The sequence below is a fragment of the Phascolarctos cinereus genome, unplaced genomic scaffold (assembly GCF_003287225.1).
Source record: "Phascolarctos cinereus isolate Bilbo 61053 unplaced genomic scaffold, phaCin_HiC Scaffold_5;HRSCAF=322, whole genome shotgun sequence".
Taxonomy (NCBI): domain Eukaryota; kingdom Metazoa; phylum Chordata; class Mammalia; order Diprotodontia; family Phascolarctidae; genus Phascolarctos; species Phascolarctos cinereus.
The window spans coordinates 20714557-20730256 of record NW_027555958.1 but is presented as its reverse complement, the minus strand read 5'-3'; the positions used below and the strand labels follow the sequence as shown (position 1 = coordinate 20730256).

Genomic DNA, 15700 nt, shown 5'->3' with positions numbered 1-15700 from the left:
TCTCAGCTCTAAAAGTGGCAGGGATCTCAAAGGCCACTTATCCAGGCCCCTCATATTACAGATGGGCAAAGCAAGCAAAACAAGAGAGGTTGTGATATGCCCAATATCACCCATGCAGCAGGTATGAAATTCAACCCCACCCCTTCTGCCTAGACAGCCAGTGCCCTTTCCATTGTTCAAATGGCATCTAAAATGTCCCTAGACCTTAGGATAGGACTAAATGCCAGGATAGAGGCTCAAAACTTGGGCTTTCCAGGGCCTCCAAGACACATGGATGGTGGACACCAGGCCTGTCTCTGGCTTTGGAATCTTCTGGTTCACTGAGAGAGGGGAGACTTGGAGAAAAGATAGGAGGGCATCAATCCTCCAGAAGGACATTCAGGTGTGTCCAATCCTATCAAATGATAAGGGCAGGCCAGGAGCACTGACACTAAGCTGGGGAAAGACCCTTTCCCCTACCAGAACAGCCTGTTGTGCAGCTTCTGGGAATATTCAGAGGCCTACTGAGTCCTGATCAGGCTGATTCCCATCCGTTCCCAGGAGACTGACAGCCCTTCAGAACCAGTTACCTTGTCAGTCAGTCAAAAAGCATTTATTAAGCACCTACTATATGCCGACCACTGCTGAGCACAGAAAAGGGACACCAATAACTGGGGGCTGGCAACTGGAGAAGTGTATTGTTTCCCCCATTTTATTCCCTGCTCTTCACCTGAGAGTTTCTAGGGACTAGAAAAGTGAGCCGGGAAGGAATCCGTAGTTTGGGTCTCCTAGGCGCGACAGGAATCTGGCTGCTGCCCCGAAATCCCCACTGGCCGTCCTGACTGGTAGCCAGTCAAAGGCGTTCTTGCCAATAGAAGCGAATGCAAGCAGGGTGGACCGAATCGCCCCCCCCCAACCCTGGCCTCTTCCCCTCTCACTGTCAAGGGGAGGGGGTGTGGGCGTGGTAGGGGACACGTCACCCAACTAGGAAAGTCCTGGCCCCACCCTGGCCCGCCCCCACTCCAGCCTTGGGTACTAAGGTAAGTAAGGAAAGAAGGCAAAACAGCCGGAGCCTGGGAGGCAGTCCAGTCGCCTAGCAGGCTGTGGGCAGGTGCAGACAGGTGCGGCGGAGCTGAGCGGTTAAGAGTCAGTGAAGCCAGCTCCAGCCACTCAGCTCCCCCGCCCTCTGCCATCTCTACCAGGACTGCCCAGGGGCCTCCAGCCAGCCCTTGCGCCCGTTCTCACGCCCCAGGGCCGCTGCTGCCGCCGCAGCCATGTCTATGGGCTTGGAAATCGCTGGGGTGTCCCTGGCCGTGTTGGGCTGGATGGGCACCATCTTGTGCTGCGCGCTGCCCATGTGGCGAGTGACGGCCTTCATAGGCACCAGCATCGTGACGGCGCAGACCATCTGGGAGGGCCTGTGGATGAACTGCGTGGTGCAGAGCACCGGTCAGATGCAGTGCAAGGTGTACGACTCACTGCTGGCCCTGCCCCAGGACCTGCAGGCGGCTCGCGCCATGATTATCGTGGCCATCCTGCTGGCCGCGTTCGGGCTCCTTGCGGCCATGGTGGGCGCGCAGTGCACCAACTGCGTGCAGGACGACACCGCCAAGGCCAAGATCACCATCGTGGCCGGCGTCGTCTTCCTGCTGGCCGGCTTGCTCACGCTCATCCCCGTGTCGTGGTCAGCCAACACCATCATCCGGGAATTCTACAGCTCCCTGGTGCCCGAATCGCAGAAGCGGGAGCTGGGCGCCGCGCTCTACGTGGGCTGGGCGGCCTCGGTGCTACAACTGTTGGGCGGGGCGATACTGTGCAGCTCCTGCCCACCCAAGGAGAAGAAGTACACGCCCTCCAAGATCCTCTACTCGGCCCCGCGCTCCACCGCCACCACCGCGGTCGGTGTGGGGTCCAGCTACGACCGCAAGGACTACGTGTGAGTTCGCGCCCGCCAAGCCACACGTGGACCCTCGACGGGCGGGCTGGCGCTCGGCGGCCGGGCCCGGCCCAGCGGACGAACTGAAAGGTGGACGGGAGGGGGCGCCTGCCAGGAGGTCTCCCTTGCCGCGCTGCTGTCCCAGGGCTGAGCCACGACGGCGCGCCCCGGGCGCGAGTAGCACCGCCCCCCGCGAATCCCCAGCAACTCCCGGAGAAGTCAATCCGAGCTTCCCAGAGGGTAGCCGCGGAGCCAAAGGAGGGGAATGGCCGAGTGAACGCCCAACGCCTCCACCTCTCGAACCCGCTTCTCGCTTATTGTGGACTGAGCCAGCAGACAGCCAGACGGGCAAAGCGAAAATTGAGGTCCTCCGCAACTATGGACTAGACTTCTACACCCAGCCTTGAGCAGATGGGGTGGTTGTGAAGTGTACTGGGCGCCTGACCTTGGAGACGCGGCCCGTCCTCCTGCCCCTTACGTCGGGCCACAGCCCTCAGATCCCAGGCCAGTGGGTGAGGAGGATCGGCGGCCGAGAGCTAGTAGGGACTGGGGGGGGGAGGGGTTCAATAAAATCTTTTGTTTCGCACCCGTTGACTCCCTTTGTCCTGAGCAGCTCCGGAGCCCACACGCGCGTCCCTCTAGCCTTCAGGCTTAGATTGGAACCCTAGCTCTTTCTCCCTTTGGATTCCTGGGACCTTGCCCCTCACAGCTGCTCGCCCTTTCCCCAAGCTTCATCCCCTTCTCGAATAGGTCCCCTGTCTGTTGTCAATGTGCTTGGAGCTGGATTTGCTGGTAGAGAAGGAGCTCTGTGTCAAGACTTAGTGCTGTGGGCCGGGACTCAGTCCTGGGAATGGGGTTCAGTATTGGGAAAGGGACTCAGTGTTGGGCTAGGGCTCTCGGGACAGGGATTGGGGGTTCAGTGTCAGGTTCAATGAATTCGTATTGGCTGGCAACTAGGACTCAGTAGTGGGGATGAAGACTAAGCGTAGAGTCCCTCTCTATCGTTGACAGGGGATCTCTCCTCCTCTCGCCCCCTCTCCTCAGATTCAGTTTCCGCGTTTGCCTAAAAGTTTGTTCTGCTTCCTCGCGCAGCTGAATCGGAGCAGGTACCTGCCCAAAAGGCACCCGAGGGCTTAGTATCGGATTCCCTTCTTTCCTCGGCTTCGTTTCTCTTTCCTTCCCCTTTTCGTAGCCCCAGGCTCCCACCTAGCGCAGCGGAAGCTCCAGCCTTGCCCTGGGTGTGGCCGTAGTTAGGGGCTTTGTGCTTAAGGTTTCAACAGCAAGACTGGGGTCTGCTAAGAGAGATCCTAAGGAAACTTCCCTTGCAGGAAGTATGCAGTGTTCACATCCCGAAGGTTCCCCCTCACTGCAGGCCCGAATGACTGATATCTGACAAGAAGGCTGGAGAGAGTATATTGCGTTTGGAGACTGGTTCGACCAGATGCCCTCTGTGGCTGGGATTCTGTAAGGGAGGGGGCGGATAAGTGACCAAGGATTAGGGGTGGAGGATGACGAATTGTCAAGGATGGGGCTAAGTGCCAGGGGTGAGGGCGCAACATCAGGAATGGGGGCAGGAGGGGACTAATGAAGGCTCAAGGCTGAAAATAGAGAGCCAAGTGCCAGAAGGGACCCCTTGTGCCAGGGAAGGGAGACTGAAGTGCAAATGTCTGGGAGGAAGGGCGAGTCTCCCAGACCCACAGGCAGGGAGATTCGGGGGAGATTGGGGAAACTGGGGGAAAGTTTACTGGAAGGGGGGGGGACGACGAACGGGGGACTGGGAGCCCAAAGCTATCATTCTTTGTGGCCCGAGAGGAAAGTTGAAACCTGAGAAGTCCATCCCATTTGGAAGCCCTGAGCCAGTGCCTGGGTGTCCCGGTGACCCAGGCTATGCCAATCCCAGACTCCAGAACACTGGAATGGCCTCCCTCTGTTCCCCAGCCAGCTGGCTTGCTGATTGATTGGGTATAAAAGAGCTAAGTACCCCCCATTCCCCAGCCTGCCACCTTCACCATTAGGGCCAGTGTCGTCTTTCTTCCTCTCCTAGCCATTGGTGCCAACACCTTCTACCTCTGTCCCTCCTCAATCTCCAGGACTGCTGGGTGGAATGGAGCCATGCAGCCAACTCTTAGCCCTGGCTCTCTGCCACCTGCATAATTTCCACTGCCATCAGGAAGGTCTGGGATGGGGAGCTCCCAAAGGGAGAGCTGTGTCTCCCCAATAAGACCAGGTGGTCCCTGAGGACTGAAGATCCTTGGTGTAGTGGGTAGCTATGTGGCCACAGGGGATAGAGCACTAGGCCTGGAGTCAGGAAGACCGGAGTTCAAATCCAGTCTCAGACCCTTCCTAGATGTGTCACTCTGGGCAAGTTACTTAACCTTTGCTTGCTTCAGTTTCCTCATCTGCAAAATGAGGATAATAATATCCCTCCCAGGGTGGTCGTAAGGATCAAAAGAGATAATCAGTGTAATGTGCTTAGCACAGTGCCTGGCCCCATCTCAAGTGCATAGAAGTGTTAGCTATTATTATTGTCAGTGGCAGGAGTGCCAGATTTGAAGAACTTGTATTCAAAGTCCTGGACCTCAGTTTCCTCATCTATCAAATTATTGGTTTGGACTGAATGGACTTGGTAGTCATTTTGAGGTCTAAATTTTTGATACTACCAGTGGATCTCCTTGTTTTGATCCCGGACTCCCTGAGTGCTAAGACTGTGTCCCTCTGCATCCCCCAGCAGACCAGGGGCTACCTGCTAGTGGGGCGATCTCCCCTGTCAGATAAGCAACTACGTGATGGTACGAGTTGACCCTCTTGTCAGACCTAGAGCTCCCCAAAGAGCAGGATTGTACTTCTCCCATTAGATCAGGAGCTATCAGAGCACAGGTGAGGGTTTTATCTGCCTCATTGGGCTGAGGGGTCTCTAACAGCGGTGGCCATGTCTTCTGTCCTTGATTTCACACACACCTTCCTGCCAGGGCAACGCCTTCTACCTCTGTCCTTCCTCAATCCCACGACTACTGGGTGGAGCGGAGCCATGCAGCCAACTCTTAGCCCTGGCTCTCTGCCACCTGTGCAATTTCCACTGCCATCAGGAAGGTCTGGGGAGGTACTGTTTTGTCAGTGGGCAAGGTACCTTCTCAGCCCAAGGTAACTGCCACAGTAGAAATCAAAGCAGAGAAATAACTGATGGCATCAGGTTGTGACCAGGAACAGGAAGCTCCACGCACATTTGGTCTCATATGGTCGCTGTGCTTCAGGATGATGCAACATTAAGAAGGTTGGTCCACAGGCATCCATGGGACAGAGGAGGACATCCGAAGTTAACCATAACAAAGCTGTTAGATTTGCCTGTGTCCCCTCTCCCCGTACTCCTTTCACCTCAAAAGTCCTCACCTTCCTTTCTTACTTCTCCCACAAAATCTGCTTCAGCTGGAAAGGATCAGTTAAAGGTATCATATATTCATGTGTCAATGACAGTAAAGCTTAATTAATTTTTTCATTTATTTGTTAAAGCAATAATCTACAATTTGCATTTTAACAGAGGGCAAAACTCAAAGAAATTAATGTCTAAAGGTGAAATTTCCCCTTGGTGACAGGCTAGTAAGGAAGCTAATTGGAGAAGGGCATTAGGAACTTCCTGGTATTCCTGTAAACGTAGTTTCTAGAGTAAAGCCCTTGGGTAAGATCGTCCTTGACAAAGTTAATAAATTCCCTCAAGCAAAGTATGAAAGTAATACAAATCCTTGAAATCAGATGACTGTAATGGAAATCTCAACTCCTTTGTGAGGAGGCAGTGGAAGAGTGCTGGATTCAGGATCAAAGGACATGGGTTCGAATCTTGTCTTTTTTCCTTAATTCTTGTAGGATTTCTGTTCAGTTTCAATCGTGTTCAACTCTTGGTGACCCCACTTGGGGTTTTCTTGGCAAAGATACTGGAGTGGTTTGTCATTTCCTTCTCCAGCTTATTTTACAGATGAGGAAACTGAGGCAAACAGCATGAAGCGACTTGCCCAGGGTCGAATAGCTATTAAGTGTCTGAGGCTGAATTTGAACTCAGAAAGAAGAGCCTTCCTTACTGTATGCACTATGGCATCCCCTACATGCCCATGTGACCCTGAAACACGTCACTTAACTTCTCTGAGTGTTCTGGGACTTGTCTGTGAACTTGTCCTGTGGATTAAAGGGGTTAGGCTACATGATTGCTAAAGCCCCTTCAGACACTCTATCTGATTGTCCTCCCCTTTCTAACTATGTGCCCATGGACAATCACTTCATCTCCCTTCCCAACCTGCTTCCTCGTGTGAAGTGTGTCAGTGAATGGAGTATCGACCTCTCGATCAAGAAGACTTGGGTGAAAGTCCAGCCCTCAAAGCATCGACCCAGAGCCAATCGCTCACAAATCTCAAAACATTGCCCCCAGGACAATTCCCTAAAACCCCAAATTACAAAAGAGATGCTAATTTGCATAGGTGAAGGGTATTTCCTACTGAGGAAGTCCTAAGTCCAGTCAAAATAATAACAATAATTTTCCCCTGTTTCACAATAGAAACAATTTTGCCATCACTTCCCAGGGTGGCAAATCTTGACATGCTACTTTGTGTGGCCAGCATCTGTCAGAGCTCATGGCAAAGACGTGTTTGTCTGCACTAATAACAGCAAATAGTAGTAACATTTATGTGGCATCTCCTATGTGCCAGGTGCTTACTAAGCACTTTACAATTATTAGCTGGTTTAATCCTCACAAAAATCCTGTGAGGCAGATGCTATTATTATCCCCACCCTTTTTTTGTTGTTGTTGAGGCAATCAGGATTAAGTGACATGCCCAGGGTCACACAGCTAGTGAGTATCATGTATCTGAGCCTGGATTTGAACTCAGTCCTTCTGATTCCAGGGCCGGTGCTCTATCCACTATGCCACCTAGCTTCCCCTATTATCCCCATTTTATAGATGAGGAGCAGATGTTAAGTGACTTTGCCAAGATTACATAACTAATAGGTGTCTGAAGCCTGATTTGAATTCAGGTCTTCCCAACTCCAGGCCATCCACTCTATGAAGTAGGCCATTTAGATACTTTTAGTAGAGTTGGGGAAGTGGGAGGGGAGGATGGTGGAAGGGGTGTGCATGGGCTTTCTAGGCTTACAGCTCTAGAGCTGAAAGTGACCTCAGATGCTGTCTGTTCAACGCCCCTCGTCTGACAGATGAGGAAACAGGACCAGACTCTCAAAGGCCTATGATTCTGTAGGAAAGCAGAATTTCCCAAAGGCTAAGCTAGCTATGCCTGAGTCGGGTAGGTCCTCAAAAGTTGGAAAGGCTTTGAAAAACACCTTCAGCAAGTGTGCTGTCTCAGGACTGGTCTAGCTAAGTTTGAAGAGACTCATTGCCTAGCTGGCTGCTAGGGGAAAGGTTGAATTTTTTGGCCGCAACAACCCTAAAGCATCTATTGAGGCAGATTGGGGTCATCTTTATTGAAGGGAGAGGGGCTTCTTGTTCTTCAGCTGTGTCCAACCCCTCTTGACTCCGTGGACCATAGCACGCCAAGGCTGTCCACGGGGTTTTCTTGGCAACGATACTGGAGTGGTTTGCCATTTTTTCCTCCAGTGGATTCAGGCAAACAGAGGTTAAGTCACCTGCCCAGGGTGACTGCTAGTGAGTGTCTGTGTCCACATTTGAACTCAGATCTTCCTGACTCCAGACTTAGCACTCTATCTACCAGCCTTCTAACTAGCCCTTGAAAGGCTACAAATATTTAATTCCAAGTAGGCAAAGTTAGCCTGGTACTAGAGAAAGATCACTGGACTGGGGGGTTGGGAGACCTGGGGTCCAGTTCTCAGTCTACCTCAGATTTCCTGTATTACCTTGGGCAAATCACTTCCCTTTCTTGGCCTCAGTTCACTCTGCCATCAAATGAGGGGGTCAGACCATTTGTTGGGCTGTGTCCTAGTGGGGATCCCCTTAGCTATGGGTTGGACTCGTAGAATTCACAGAATGAAGTTTGGATTCAGTCAAAGGGCCACACTTGAGGACCTAGAGAGCCACCCGTGGCCTCAGGCCAAAGATTCCCTACCCCTGGCACTAGACGGCCTTTGAGGTCCCTTCTAGCTCTGGAATCCTATAACTATCAATCAGTGAATCAAGAAGCACCTATTAACTGCCAGCTACATGCCAGGGAATGTGATAGGTGCTGGAGAGATCAAGACAAAAAACATGTAAGTAGTTCCTGCCCTCAAGAAGTGTATATTCTAATAGAGGAGACAATATATACACATATAAGTCTACACAGGATAAATATAAGGTGAATGGGCCTGGGGAAGGCCAGGGAAGGGTGTCACTAGCACGTAGAAGAGCAGGGAGACTGAGAAAGCCTTTCATTAACAAGAATTTAAGTACCTACTGAATACCAGAAACTATGCTAGGCACTAGAAATCCAAAGATAAAAACAAAACAGTTCCTGCCTTCAAAGAGCTTATACTCTATGAGGGAGGCATCATGTGTATACAAGATAAGTACAAAGCTATTTTGGGAGGAATCTGCTGGGTATAGGGCTGGGGGTCAGGAAAGGCCCCCTGTAGGAAGAGGCAATTGACCTGATCTTTGAAGGAAGCTAAGAATTCCAAGGGGAGGGGGCAGTGGTGCATGAACTCTAAGGCCTTCCTCGCTCATGTAGACTATGGGTCTATGATTTTTCATTCCACCCTCCACCCCACACCTGGGAATCGAAACCAAGCACCACCGTTGTCATTGGAGTGAAGCAACAGAGGACGTGAGAAAGGTTTGTGTTTTCTCCCAAGACCACCAATCCCCAGGAGCCCTGAAGTTGCGGTGGAACCATCCTCCCACTCCCTGGTCGTTCAGCCTAAGGACAATTTGTGTTACCACACCTGTTCCAGCCTTTCCTCCTCCAGAGACCAAATGCCAAGTTCTCTATTAAGCAAACAGATCATTTATTGTGGCTTTCTCAAGGACAGTGGGCTAGGCCTCTTGAGAACAGTCAGTATCTTCTCCTTTGCCTAACCTGCCAACATTTCAGAAAAGGGTCAGGCAGTCCAAGAAGTCACTCACTGGCACCTCTGTGCAAAAGAGGGCGTTGACCCGAGAGCCTGCAGATCCAAGCCAGGTTCTAATTCCCAGCATTCTTTAATGAACAACGATTCTCAGAAGAAAAAAAAAATGACTAGGCTGAAGTAGGAAACTGTGAATGGCTTAATCAGCAAGAACATTGAAAACAAGAGCTTGTGGGTGACTTCTTCCTTCTAAATCTTCTTCCTTACTGTCAGAGAAAAAAAATTCCTTCCACTTTCCCTGGCCCTGCAGCTTCCTAGGCTATTGGGCCTTATCTTTTCAGCCCCTCCATTAAATTTTCTGTTTTTCATTTTAGTAACAGACTTCTAGGTCTTATAAAGATGGTCAATGTCTGAAGAGTATTGAAATTAGAGCCTGGTTTTCCTTTGTTGAAGCGTCTCATTCCAAGTTAATTCAGCAGCAAATTCCAAAGGTCTCCAAGTTCAAAGAGGCGTCCAGAATCAGAATCCTAAGAGACAGTGGCCATATCCCACTGGATTGATTCAGCTGTGTGTTCGATGCTTGAGTGCTTATTCCCATTTGTTAGTGCAAAGCAAAAGGGAGGCAGGATAATTCTATCCGCATAATGCTGGAGCTCCAGTTAGCGGCCTGGGTCATATTCCTGTGTGACCTTGGATAAGCCACCCTTCTAGACCTCCCTTTTCCTCATTTGTAAAAGGAGGAGTTTGAATTACAGGAATAGTGAAAAAGCATTTCAATGTCTACCAGGCATTGTGCTGAGGCTTACAAACACAAAGAGAAAGCAAGATGGCACCTTCGAGGTAGCTCATGACCTAATGGGCAGAGACCACACTTGTGAAGGCTTCAGCTGCCAGTCAGACTTAAGAGCATGTAGGCAGGTGGTAAGGCATCTCCTCTCATGCCATTTCTAGTCATAAAACCACATCTGATGTTGTGCTGCTGGGATGAGGATGTGGACAGGGGGACTTTTTTCAGGATCTTCAGAAGCTGGGGGTGTGACACTTCCAAAGGGAGTCACCCTGTTGCATCTCGGACTCCACTGGACTATGGCTCCAAGTCCTTTGTCTACTGGGTGGCACATTTCCAAAAGGACACTGGGAATGAACCTGGAGAATATTCAGATGGTGGAGAGCCTCAAGCCCAGGGGGCTGAAGGAACAGGGATGATCCTAGGAGAATGAAAGCTATTGTTAAGTATTTGAAGGGCCATCATGTGGAAGAAGGGGAAGTACACATTTACATAGCTCCTACTATGTGCCAGGGGGTATACAGGTATCCAGGGAGGACTAGCACCTCTGGTGTAAGGGCTGCTCACCCACTTTTGGTGTCTACCTCTGACCTAACTCTCACCTGTGACTCTAAGAAGCTATAGCATGTACAAAGGCCACACCCCAGTAAACCATTTTGGCAGATGGGCTAAACCACATTGAGGTTAACCAATGGACCTCAAAACTGTTGGTCAATTAGGGGGTGTCTACCCCAAGCATGAGAAGACTATCCCCAGCAGAAAGGGCAGATGAGCACAATTTGGTCCAACGGCCACGAAGACAACTGAAGCGGGAACTGTGGGGTGCTTAGAGCTTGGCCAAACATTGAAGATGCCAAAGTCATCCACTGCACCCTGAACCATCGCCAATTGTCTTGACTTGTGCCTTGCCACTGGGCTTCAATGACTCCGGCAGTGAGTAAGACCCAATTGACTTCACGTAACTGTGCCTTACTTAAATCCAGTATATTCTCAAATCAAAAGACTCACCATAACGCTTTTCCATACCTATCTCAGAGTCCTGTGGCGACAAGCAAGTGACAGAGCAGCAGGTGTGGATACATCGGGAGCTGTAGTCACCACCCTGCACGTAGGTGGCCCAGCCATAGGGTCGTCTTCTCACTGGACTGAAGCAGCAGTGGGATTCAGCAACCCCCCGGTCATCTGAGCAGCCTTTCTGAAGGACCACTCTGCTCACCTCCTGGAGTGAGGAAGGGGCTAGAAAAAGTGCCCTAAACATTGTCTGCTTCACCCGACCCTGGCCTGCTTACCCCAGCAGAGATCCCACACAAAAAGATGTACAAAAACTTCTGCAAAGAGGATTCCACTCACCATTGGCACATGGAATCAGAAACACTTATGAACAAGAAATCCAGTGGGCCTGAAAGATGAGCTGCTCTTGATGCAAGAGAACTCAGCAGGTAGCATATCCAAACAGCAGCCCTGAGTGAAACAAGGCTGGCCAATGCAGGTAGTGTACTGAAGGCAGAGCAGGATACGTGTTTTTTCTGGAGTGGCCACAGTGCTGGGGAGCACTGAGGAGCTAGTGGAGGTCTTGCAATCAAAACTAATTTAGTTAACAGGCTTGGATGCCTCCCAAAAGAAGTGAATGGCAGACTCACGACAATGTGATTGCCACTTGCAGGAAAGTGCCATGCCACCATCATCAGTGCCTATGCTCCCATCATGACGAACCCTGATGAGGTCAAAGAAAAATTTTATGAAGACCTGGAGAGCCTTATCATCAATGTGCCAAAAGAGGACAAGCTTATAATTCTGGGTGACTTTAATTCGAGAGTAGGCTCAGACTACCAGACATGGTAGAGAGTCCTTAGGAGGAATGGAGTTGGAAACAGCAACAGCAGTGGTCACTTACTGCTAAAGACTTGTGCATCTCATGACCTTCTCATCACCAACACTGTCTTCCATTTACCTAAATGCAATAAAACTTTGTGGATGCACACTTGCATCAAATATTGGCATTTAATAGACTATGTCATTGTAAGGAGAAGAGACAGGATGTCAGAGTGACAAAGGTGATGTGTGGTGATATGTGGTGCAGAGTGCTGGACCAGTGGGGAAATTCAGAAGCTGCTAACAAAAAAAAAAAATGAGAACTCCAAAGGGTTAGGGTTATGTATTTCTATAGCCCCTACTATGTGCCCGGCACTGTGCTAAGCACTTTGACAAATATCATCTCATCTCATCCTTCACGCCAACCCTGTGAAAGAGGTGCTGTTATTACCCCCATTTTACAGTCAGGGAAACTGAGGCAGGCAGCAGCTAGGTGACTTGCCTGGGGTCACATAGCTAGTAAGCATCCCAGGCTGGATTTGAGTTCAAGTCTTCCTGACTGCAAGCCCAATGCCACCATACCTGGGTACCACCATCAACTCACTCCCTCACCCCATGTATACAAGGTTAGCAAATCTTATTTCTCCCACACCTGACACCTTTTATCTATTCATACAACTAACTACCAAGTACGTTTAGACTTGAACTATTGCAATGGCCTCCTAACTGGCTTCCCTGCCTCAAGCCTCTTACCTGTCCAAACCATCCTCCGCACAGCTACCAAAGCAATTTTCCCTAAGCAAATCTCTGATTATATCACCCTTACTGAATAAACTCCTGTGGCTCCCTATTGCCCTCAGGACAAAAATAAAGGCTTCTTTTTTAAAGCTCTTTTCAACTTGATCCTAACCTATCTTTCTAGCCTAATTATACTTTGTTCTTCTTCCCACATTCTACAATCCAGACACATTTCATTGTCTCTCTCTGTCTTTATCTCCGCCTCCGTTTCTTTCTGTCTCTAGAATTCCATCTGTCGTTCTGTTTCATGGAATGTCACGTATAGAAAACAGTAAGTAGACCTTTTTGATTAAAACCTAGAGTACCTGAAAGCTGGGGGGGGGGGGGAGATTGTGAAAGTAGCCAGGAAAGGTGAGTTGGCTCCACCCCGCCAAAGGTTTTAAAGGCCAAAGGAATCTGTTTGTTTTTTAGCCAAGAGGCATTATCAGGGCTAGAGCATCTTGAGGAAAGGTCAGAGGTGCGCTTTATCACATACCCGTTTGGCAGCTACGGGGAGGATGGGTCGGACAGAGGAGAGAGCCTGGAGGCAGCAGAAGAAGCCCTTGGGAGGTGACTGCAATAGTCCAGGGCAGAGGTGAAGAGAGTCAGAACCAGCTCGGGGGCAAGAGGGCGCTGGAGCCGCAGACCCTATTGCCAAAGAGTCAATGTCTGCATTTACATCTCAGCGGGGCTTGATTTCTCTTTTCACTGATTACCTAAACTTTAAGAAACCCCCTCAATCGAAGATGGGGTATGGGAAATAGAAGACTGAAAAGCAACGAATCGTTAATAAAGTAAGGAACATGGCATGTTCCAAAGACCCAAGTGAGACCACACAGCCAAAAGAATCTTAAAGTTGACCACAGGAGAATGACCCACGTGAACCCAATATTTTACTATGAAGCACTGACAAAACCCCTCTCTTAGTGATGTGTTTTTCCAGGGTTTGGGGGCAGCTAATCCCCTCATGGAGGCAATAGGCCATAGGTTAAAAAAAAAAACAACCTCTTGATAGTAAAGTGTTCTATTTTCTTTTACCATTCAGATGATCTGGTTTTCCATTGACCTTTGACATGGGGAATTCCCTTCACTAAAGCAGGTTGCAATCCATCTGTGACTCAAGCTTAGGGAGTTACCTGAGGCTCAGAGAGTTTCAGTGACTTGGCAGAGTCCCACAGCCAGAAAGTAGGTAGGATTTGAACACATATTCGTGACCCTTTCAGTGTTCAGAAGTCAGAACAAAGACTCTGTCTATTCTCCTCAAGCTGCCTGCTTTTTAAAAATAATATAGTCAATTTATGTCAAATAAAAGTTGTCTGTGTCAGAGGAAGGGGGAGATAACTATAAAGCAGTGAGTTTTATTTTTTTGTTTTTACTTTTGCTAGGCAATGGGGTTAAGTGACTTGCACAGGGTCACACAGCTAGTAAATATCAAGTGTCTGAGGTCAGATTTGAACTCAGGTCCTCTTGACTCCAAGGCTGGTGCTCTATATGCTGTGCCACCTAGCTGCCCCCCTGAGTTTTAGTTTTTAAGGAAATAAAATTGGACAAATATATCCAAATGGGTATTGGTCTGGTGAAATGAAAAGAGAACTCCATTCCAAGCCAAAGGACTTGAGTTCAAACACTAGCTCTGCCACTTCTAGCCTGTGAGACCTTAGACAATTCCCTTCTCCTCTCTGGGCCTCAGTTTCTTCAACTGTAAAATGAAAAGGGTAGAATGGACGGCTCTTGAGCACTTTTCTAGCTCTGTTTATGATCCTTAGAACTGACATAATAATTTGGAGAGTGAGAGACATTAATCGGGGATATCAGTAAAGATTTCCTAGAGGAGGTGGGCCTTTGAAAGGAACGAGGGGTGCTAAGAGGTGGAGGGAAGAAGGGAGAGCATGTTGGACAGGGGGAATGGGACCAAGTGACGAGAGATGGAATACAGAGCGCAGGCATGCCTGAAATGTCAAATGAAAGCGCTTGGAAGGGAGTGATGGGAAATGAGCCTGGAGGGGTAGACTGGAGGCAGGTTGTAAGAGGTTTTAAAAGCCAAGACAGTGACTTTATAATCATTCCTAAAGGCTATGGGGTGGTAGGAAACATCTCCATATGTTGAGATTATTCCAACCAGCTTTGGAGCATCTCTAGAAATGTCCTGCTCAGCACATAGTAGGTGTTTTATAAATGGATGTTGTTGTCGTTCAGTTATTTCAGTTGTATCTGACTCTTTGTGACCCCATTTGGGGTTTTCTCGGCAGAGGTACTGGAGTGGTTTGCCATTTCCTTCTCCAGATCATTTGACAAATGAGGAAACTGAGGCAAACAGGATTAAGTGCCTTGTTCAGGGTGACACAGCTAGTAAGTGTCTGAGGCCAAATTTTAACTCAAGAAGATGAATCTTTATGACTCCAGACCCACTGCTCTATTCACTTAGCTACATAAATGTTTATTGACTGACTATTGACTATTTTCTTTAGGGTCACACTGTTTTTATTACTTGAAGACCAAAACCAGTTATTAACCTGATTCTCTACCTGACAGTGCCTAATGACTTCTGGCTATTTCCAAAAAACAAACATAGGGTGAAGATTTGACAAAAACAAAGCTCTCCAGCTGTAAAAATGTTTCTGAAAGAGGAATTCTAAAAATGTTCTGAGTAACAGCAACATCACTGACATAACTGGTTTCCAAAGGACACTATTCAAATAGACAATATGAATTTAGATGTATGAGTGTCAGAGACAAGAGGAGAGGGAGATGGACTTGGAACCAGGAAGACCTAGATTCAAACCCAGCACTGGACAGTTACTAACTCACTGATCCTGGGCAAGTCTCATAACTTCTCTGAACCTTCCTTCTTCAAAACCTCCCTGTCATTACTGTCAAGAGCACCACCATCCTCCCTGGCACCCAGGATGCCTAGGCATCATGCGTGGCTTCACACTCTCATCCATCCCAGGGATCTAATTTGGTGTCAAGTCTTGTCAATTATACCTTCTGCCCCCTTCTTGCCTTTGACATTGCTGCCATCTTGGTACAGGCCTTCATCACCTCACACCTGGACCCTGAAATAACCCGTGGGTTGCTTAACCAGTGGTTGCTGGTTGACTGATTTCTGAGATATAACTAAGAGTGAACACAATGGACTTACTCCTTTTTTCCTGGTGGCTTTCAAAGTGAGGAGAAAGAAGAAATGCTGTAACCCTCCAGGTGGAGACGGAGTTGGCACTGACTTACCTCCTGGCTGACTTATCTCCCCCCAGCTGGCCACCATTCTTAAGCAGCAAAGGAGACATGCAAGAAGACTGGAGAGAGGCAAATATCCCACTTTTCAAACAGGGATTTAAAGTAGATTCCCCAAACTGTGTATATTGATGCCTTTTAGGGAAATGAAAGTGACTAAAAGGGGGAGATGGCAGCTG

At 49.0% G+C, this 15700-nt stretch overlaps 1 protein-coding gene across 1 annotated transcript; it reads left to right on the top strand.

Annotated features, from left to right (window-relative positions):
• The first annotated feature begins 1019 nt into the window (after window positions 1-1019).
• Window positions 1020-2501, top strand: CLDN3 (claudin 3). The gene has a single exon (XM_021005708.2). It carries the CDS (start codon window positions 1254-1256, stop codon window positions 1917-1919), a length of 666 nt encoding a protein of 221 aa, XP_020861367.1. The 5' UTR covers window positions 1020-1253; the 3' UTR covers window positions 1920-2501.
• The last annotated feature ends 13199 nt before the right edge of the window (window positions 2502-15700 follow it).

Bases quoted from the DNA above. Each gene is read 5' to 3' on its own strand.
- CLDN3 (XM_021005708.2), top strand. From the start codon at position 1,254: ATGTCTATGGGCTTGGAAATCGCTGGGGTGTCCCTGGCCGTGTTGGGC.